The sequence below is a fragment of the Acyrthosiphon pisum genome, chromosome A2 (genome assembly GCF_005508785.2).
Source record: "Acyrthosiphon pisum isolate AL4f chromosome A2, pea_aphid_22Mar2018_4r6ur, whole genome shotgun sequence".
NCBI lineage: Eukaryota > Metazoa > Arthropoda > Insecta > Hemiptera > Aphididae > Acyrthosiphon > Acyrthosiphon pisum.
Genome location: NC_042495.1, coordinates 92,334,284 through 92,343,051, shown reverse-complemented (window position 1 = coordinate 92,343,051; position 8,768 = coordinate 92,334,284). Strand labels below are relative to the sequence as shown.

The window sequence follows — 8,768 nt, the reverse complement described above, 5'->3', positions numbered from 1 at the left end:
GTCTACAAAATATCAGGAATATGGCCAATATTTTCAACATGTGGGGAATTATGAGCAAATGAATTTAAAATTTTTACGATGCTAGATACTCGTCGGTAAATTAACAAATTTCCCATTAGGTATTCAAAATTTTTGATATTTTGTTGTAATTAAAAAACGAATTACCGTAGGATTAATACAATTCACAAACATTTACCGGAAAGTAACGCTATTTATATTTTATGACCGTGGATATTTTCGATTTTTATTATTAAAAATTAAATTTGATTGTTTATACAAGTATGCGAGGCTTACACATTGTCTCCGCTCAGAATAGTTTTTCGTATACAATGATTTTTCATTGAAGTCAAATTTAACACATTCATTATATCATTATAATGACCTAGGTACTCGACAACCACTGTACAAACAGAGCGTGTCCCACTTGTTCATCTATTTTTTATTATGATTTTAAAAACGGGTTTCTGATTTTCTTTTATCTTTAGCTATAAGAAATTTAATTTTCACTATACTTTAGACTTTTTTTGTCCGTTGTTTATGTGATCCTTTCAATCAATACATGGCACGAATGTCATTTCGAATTCTTACTATTATTATAATTTTTTTCCTCTCCAAAGGGATTACACAAATAATATACCTAGTTATTTTGATATTATGTACCTACGAGCTTGTTATGATATTTTTCCAAAAATATAATGTATGGTACCTAACTAAATACACATGTATATTATTTCAGAATTCCGATTTTTTTACAATTTAAGTAATGCAGAAAGTAAGTAAAAAAAATTTCTCACGAATCATTAAAACGGAACTACATACGAAAACCAAACATTAAAATACTATTTAAACATAAAGTTTTATGACGACGATTATAAACATTTTTAAATAATATAAATAATAATATATAGGGACGATGAATACATTTTTAATTATTACAAAAGAATCTTTATAAATTATCCCTAGTTAAATTTATATTCTAAAGTCAAAATATCTCAAGTAAAATAATAATGTATTCTATTAAAATAATTAATTACAGTGAAACTTATTTTAATCAATCTACTTAATCGTTTAAAATTAGAATCAATCATTGTTTGAATCCAAATAAAATAAACTTTTTTCATGGCCACTTCGTATTAGTTCCAATAAATTACTCAAATGTCCTCTCTTAGAAACGTTGTCCTCCATATATTTTATAGTGATATAAAATAATAAAAATATATTTTAAATAAACACTGTACGTATCTTGCGACCTGTGTCATTTGAAATAAGTTATATTTAATTCTTAAAATTTTTAATATACCTAAACATTTGCTTTTAATTTATAGTATCGGTTATTGGCAATAAACGTCATGTTACTGTGCAAGATTTATTAAATATAGGTACGTAAGCCATTTTTATTTTATTTTTAAAAGATTAATACTAAAAATATTCATACATTTATTACCTATTATATATAGTGGTGATATCATTTTCACCTCATCCACAACACACACAATACATGTACATAAAAAATATATCATACATCATGTATTAAATGCTTTATTTTGTTTTTTATCAGTAGACAAAACCAACTTTTATAAGCTTTGCTATATAGGCTTAAAAAAAAAAGTGTTATGATGTATTTATATTATTTTTAAATGTGGCAAGAACAACTATGAGGAACCTCGTGCTAAAATTTGAAACTTTTTTATCTCACAAACAAACATTAAACAATACATAAATAGCAAAAAAAAAACTAAAAATTTGAAAATTTAAAATGTACATAAATAGCATACAAATTGCAAAATAATTTTGAGTCAATCATTTTTGAATTGCATAAAAAAACAAAATCAATTTTGTTGAAAACTTATTTTGAGCAAATCTCGTTTTTCGTTATTTTTTTTTTTTGTTATTGCTGATATAAAGGGCTTATTTAACCATTCAGGCATATGTGCCACATCAATCCACAGTGTATGGATACAATCACGGTAGATTATAATCTACTGTAGATACAATTATCCACTACACAGAACGCTTCATATTGTCAATCGAATTGTGTCTTAGCTTGTTTTAATTTAGCTCTCCGACAACTTTTATCACTGATGTATTTTGTTACAATTTTAGATATTTCATAGTTTTTTAAACAGATCGTTTATTATCGTTTGTTATCGTTAATCTAGCCTAACCTATCCTTATGTAATCTCGTTAAATATAGTTTGACATAAAATAAAATATGTAGCTATTGTATATATTGTCCGACGCAATATATAGGCAATTTCTTTACATATAGATCGGTAGGTAGTTATTGCGAGGAGATAATATTATACCAATGAATGCGTATCAGTAGAAGATTTAGTCTGAAATGCCAAGAAATATTACAATAACAACTTATTGAAACAACAATCTAAACAAGAACAATAACAATTTAATGAATTATAATTTATATTTATTCATACGAATACAGGATGATATAATATTTTTTTACTACTATAGAAGCACAACATAATTTATTAAATGGCACGTCAATCTAACCTAGTATCTAATATCTATACACACATTCAATACAATTTTACAAATTTATACTGTATACTGTATAGTGTATGTATAAGGTATATTATAATGAACCATCATCAATAGTTCAGCTCAGCACCTCTTATAGTAAAACACTGATTTTAGGGGTCAAGACTTTGGTCACAAATTCTAATTTTTCAGTCGTTACAAATTATAACGAAATGCTTACCATTGGCGCAAATAGGTGGGGGCTTGTGGGGACTTATTAAGTCCGACTTAATCCCCCCACATTTCTGCCAAGTCCCTCCAGTTCAAAAGTCAGTAATTTGTACTGAGCATATATAATTTTTAGAAAATATTATAGTAAGGGCTTTATTCCCCCCAAAATAATTTGTCTATTTGCGCCAATGCTGATTACTAATTGTATGTTTGGTTTGTAGTCAAAATGTTGAATTTGAGGTGTCAGGCTCACGGACCTCTTTACATATACCAAAAAAAATATACTTGTTGAATACTCGATATTTTTGCGTCAACATTTTTAAATATGCCTACTTCAAATCATAATATCAAGAATAATGGTTCACACAAAAATTATTAAATTATAATTTAATTAAGGGGCGTACTCAGTGGCGGCTATCCTATACTCAAGGTGTATCCGTCGATACACCTTATAGTTGGGTGGGTGGTCATGGACAGCGGTGTGTATAGTGAGTGATGAGTAATGACTAATGACCCTAAATTAATAAAAGCAATATATTTAATAATCCAACCGGTGGCTGTAAGTGTAATATAGTTAAATACGAATAGAAATACTAGTTAGTAAATACTAAAGAGTAAATATATTGGATGTAGAAATTGTTGCATTTTTAATGTTTCAAATAAACAGTACAATAAAATTAGCTCAGAACATTATATTATATTATTATATTATGAATTATAAATATTATAATAAATATTAATAAGTAATCATTAATTAATGTTTATACCTACCTAGTGGAAATAAGATAATTTTTATATTTTATTCGTTTCATTTATTCTGTGGCTATAGAGAAGGTAGGTTTACAATACCTATAGCTGAGTATTGACTGAAAAAAAATAATCACTAAAATATTATTAGTTATTGTTTGTCGTGCTGTCGTTAATCATTATTAATTACTACTTATTAGGTATTATATTGAGTACGAAGTATCAAAGTATATAATATGGATAGGTACCTATTTGAATTTAAAAATCCAAAGTTATGTCTGATTGACAATTTTTACATACAAATATAGTATAAAATAGGTAGTAACTTGAAAAAAAAAACTTAATTTATTTTAGATTCTGAGTGGAATATTGTGTTTTTTTTTATTATTATTATTTTTTTTTTTGTGTGTCTAAAGTCACTAAAAGGTATAATAAAGGCACAATAAAAATGATTCAATTTTCATCTACAGCATCTTTTTTGGAAAGTAAATCTAGTTCTGTACTTCGGGGGGTCAATTGTAATCAGAATTCAGCAATAGTTAGGAAAAACAAACAACAAACTAAGAAAAACTGAGATTTTTACACCTTACCAAAAAATCGATTTTAAAAAAATAACCGTAGAAGCATCAAATTTTCACAGAATGTTTTATATTACCAATTTTTATGCGCTGTAACGTTTTAGAAATATTGTGATGCTTTTTGAACTATTTACAAATTATAACCATAAAAATATTTCGAGTTTTATTAGTTGTGTAATATGAAAAAATATATTATTGGTTACTAAATTGTGTATCGTGGTTGGCAGGTGGGTAGTTAAATTCAAAATTTATTACACCTTTATTTTGTTTGATAGTCGCCACTGGGCGTACTAAACTGATTTCTATGACGGTGTGTCGAACCCGTTTCAACTCAATAATTATGTATTTTACATGTTAAAACTATTGTAGTATGTAAAAAAAAAAATAATATATCTTTATTCTAAGTTTGAAATCGTAAAAATATTTTACAAGATATCCCAAAAAATACCGTTTGTAAATAGTGTACCTATTGTATGACAAACGGGCAAGACGTAGGTATTCAATTTTATATTTAAAAATCTACTAAAAGAGAGGCCAATTGTCTCTTTTACTACTTCCTCCCCTTATTTGAGCTGCATTTTTTTTTAACTTACTATAAGTAATCATAAAAATGAAATAATACAAATTAGAAGTATTGTCATAATATTATTATATATAAGCGCTAATTGTCGGTTATTGCCTATTGGCTATTGGTGAATCAGTAGGTAATCACATACATGATTCACCAACTACGATTTTTCGTAGATCACCGATTGTCAGTTAAACCAGTGGCACAAATTATCGGTATTAAGGAGGGACACTTCCCCCCCTCAATTAAATTTAGTGGTGTACATATGTGTATATATGGTGGAATCTAGTAGCTGGTACAGTTTATATAGGTAGGTATACTTATATAATTATATTGTAAAATATGTAATATTGTACGATTAACTCTGAACTCATAAAGCAGGCATTGTAGGAACTGTAGATGATTAATGATAGTGGGTCGGTCAGGCAGATAAATATATCTAGGTTTGCCCAATGTTAAAAAAAATTATTTGTGACGATGGATAGATCACACTTTGGGCTGCTTTCCAAACTTTAAAATGGTAACAGTAAATAAAATAATAACATACCAGCCAGTGGTCCAGCTTTTACTGATTAGAGTCTGGTTAAAAATAACAATGGTAGGTAATATTTAAAATGTTATAATTGTATGTTGTGTGCCTCTAGGTATATAAAATAACAGTTGGCTTTAACAATTTATACACCTAAGTAAATAGTATATTAATAGTAATATAATATTCGTCTAAATATTTATTTTTGAAACAGTTAAAAATGATGAAACCGATATCAAAAATGACGGTATGAAAAAAATATTGTTATTCATTTTAGTTAATAATTTTCATTAAAGGTCACAATTTAAAATTAAAAAAAGCAGTTAAGTGGAACCATATAATATACCTACTATTGAAATATTTATCGATCAATATCAAGAAAAAGTTCGTCTAAATAAGTTGCATGAATGATAAAATTTCTCTTTGTCAAAAGATAAAATTAAATATCATTTCATTTTAAATGAAATCGTATAAAAATATTATTTAATTATTATCTCTCACTATTTTATATAATTTTTTTCTTTTTTTCATCTTTGTTGTTATTATTATTTTTTTTTATGTAAAAAATTAACATATAACATATTTTCCATATATACGTGTAAAGTTGGTCACTAGGTATTATAGTCGTGCACTCTATGTGGGAACATTGTAAATATATTGTAAAAATAGGTGCTAAAACCGCCTTTTTTTAAAACAATTTTTGATTTTGAATATAAATTATTATTGCATACATTTAGTTAAATTAGTGTGCAATTATACATAATTGTAATTTTATATACATACATGATACACGCAATAGTACTTTAATATTGACATTAATTATATTTTGATTTTTATAGTTACATACGTAAATAAGTATCATTTGAATGAATGTAAGACTTTAAAATTAATTAAACTTTTTTCCTTGTATTCATTATAACAAAATATTTAAATACCTGAGAATATATTATATTTATTTGGGATAAAAAAAACGGGTGCGTCGCGGGACGTACCGCAAAAGTAAGAACTAAATTTTCAGGTTATTGATTTTGTAGTTGGTAGGAACATGGGGATTAAATGAATAGATGTTATGATGGCATGATATGATAAATGTAATTAATAATAAAATTGTATCAATGTTAAGTCATTATTTTATTATAAATGCAAAATATTATTACAATATAACAATCAAATATACATAATATGTCATATTAATATTAATTATTTTCTACTAATACAATGGTAACACTTTCAATAGCTCGTGTAGGTTCTACATTAACTTTTTATTTATAAATGTGCCAACATTTACCATTTTCTAATCAACAAGGTTAGTAATTTGAATGAGTACAGAATAATTTTAATGTAGATGAATAATTAATACATGGACATGACGGTATCAAGTACCTCTCTCACTCTCTCTCCTGTCTTAAGCTGTTCTTCGCTGTTCACACTCTCTATCAGTATCACTATCACTCATTTTGCCGTGATACAAACTCCAGAAGGAGCATGCAATCACGTATAAAAAGTTTATCACTTCTTACATAAAATAAAATGTAAAGCGGTGTCCGGCGATACGTAGTTAACCTATATACAGCACGAGAAATGAAGACGCGCCGTGTATACACAGAGTTGGAGAAAATGAGACGAAAAAGAATCAGTGCATGGCTGCCTGCGCGCGCACAGATGCTGAAGCGCGTGCACGCAGAGAGAGCGAGATAGGAAGAGAGAGAGAGAGAGAGTGAGTGAGAAAGAAGAAGAGAGCGGGAGAGGAGAGTCGCAGCTGCTATGCGCGCGCCCCCCACCAATCACCATGCCCCGTCACCCACAGTTAAATTTAATACGACTTTTTACTCATTAGTTAAGAGTGAGTTACGACGTACGAGCATTTTAAAATTGTAAATTGTTTGAACATATTCAAATTCTTATAACTCGCTTTAAAATTAAAATATAATAAAAAGCCTTTGGCTGCCCTAGATAATAATCTTACCTTTAATTTTATAAGAGGTCTTTTCACTCTAGTTTTATAAATTATTATGATTATAATCATTATTGTGAATTTGAAATTTGAAATTTGCCATGTTGCGCGTGGGTCAGAGAGAGAAAACAAATAGTGTGCTGGCCGCTGACATCCTCTTAAGACTCGAAGAGAATTTTAATGTTGAAAATATCAATCTAGGTTAACTATTATGATGCTTTGGTGTCACATGGGCTTGGTATTGACGTATTGTTAATAATTATTAATATATTAGTCTCTGTTCCATACGTTTTCAAAGTGAATTACAATACATTTCTGTTTCAATAAAGAAACAATGAATTTTAATTGTAAAATATACTAATGCTCGTAAAATAAATTAGATAATTGTAATTATTTTTCAGTTAAGAGTGATACATATCTGTTATTTGTAAAAGCATATATAAAAGGTAATTACAAAACAACCATGTGTTCTAATTATCATAAATAGATCAATTTTAGGAAATTATTCTAAAAATAACAGTTAATCTGCAGTGCACTGCAAATGTAGTCAGCAACTTGGATTAATATAATGGGTTCATCAGTGGCATATATCTCATAAATAACAGGGGAAAGTATCCTTCTTTGGAGGATACCAGCTCAAATATTATCTATAGTTGAAGGGGTTGCTATATCACCAAATATAATTTTAAAATGGCGATTTGTCAAATAAGGTTTTATGATTAACAAATATTCGGGATCCAAGATTTTTTTTTATTTAAAACATAGGCCTTCGTGCTACATCTTATTAAATGCTTATAAAACATCTAGAAAGGCAGAATATGTACAACAACATTTTTTTGCAAGGAAGTAGGATATGGCGTAATATATTACTCAGTCTGGTACTCTGGTTAGTATATTGTAGAATGGGCAGGATTAATCCAAATGAATAATTAGACAGAATGGAATATTTGAAAATGCTTCGTAAAATTCTCTTCGGGAGAAAAAAAAGGGTAATGTACCAATAGAATGGAAAAGGAACACAGCGTTAGGAATTTTATTAAGCTTGGGAAAATATGATGTTAACGGAAAATTTAACAAATGTGAAAAAAAAATTAATATCATTATCACAGCAAAATTTCCTCGCACGGATCAGAATTATTCACTTGAATATAATAATGTATCGTTTAAACATTCTAAACCTATTCTCGACGTTTTATAATCAAATTTAATATTTACTGTTCCAATCGATATGATTATGTTCAAGTAATACAGTTGATTTGTTTATGCTAACACAATAGATAAAAAGACATAATATGTATAAATATAATTAAATTGCAATGAAGAAAATAACCTTACACTTGAGAAAATGTATCAAAATACCAATTTAGTTATTTTTATATGTAATAAATTTGTTTAGAGTTACATTCGCATGATCCAATTTCATTTCCTATGGATGCACTTTCACCGGAAGATATTGGTAAGTAAAATACCTATGTCAAAATCATGTATTAAAAAAAAATACTATACCCATTGGCCATTACCATGGCTTCAGTATAAAATTATATACAAAATTCACTATTAAATAAATACGTAGTTTTGGAAACTATATTAAGACGACGTCACACCCACTACCCGCATGTGTTGTCCCCGTCTTACAAATGTAAAACATAACAAAAACTGTTTTGCGCGGGACAACTTTACAAG

General features: G+C 27.9%; 1 protein-coding gene across 1 annotated transcript in view; it reads left to right on the top strand.

The window, feature by feature from the left end:
• Positions 1-742: 742 nt before the first annotated feature.
• Positions 743-8,768, top strand: part of LOC107883931 — a 25,054-nt gene continuing 17,028 nt past the window's right edge. Inside the window, exons 1-6 of the mRNA XM_016804938.2 lie at positions 743-772; positions 1,326-1,379; positions 5,346-5,378; positions 5,971-6,003; positions 7,487-7,531; positions 8,482-8,541. Coding sequence (XP_016660427.1) covers positions 8,514-8,541 — 28 coding nt within the window. The 5' untranslated portion in view covers positions 743-772; positions 1,326-1,379; positions 5,346-5,378; ... (1 more) ...; positions 7,487-7,531; positions 8,482-8,513. The remainder of the gene's footprint in view (positions 773-1,325; positions 1,380-5,345; positions 5,379-5,970; positions 6,004-7,486; positions 7,532-8,481; positions 8,542-8,768) is intronic.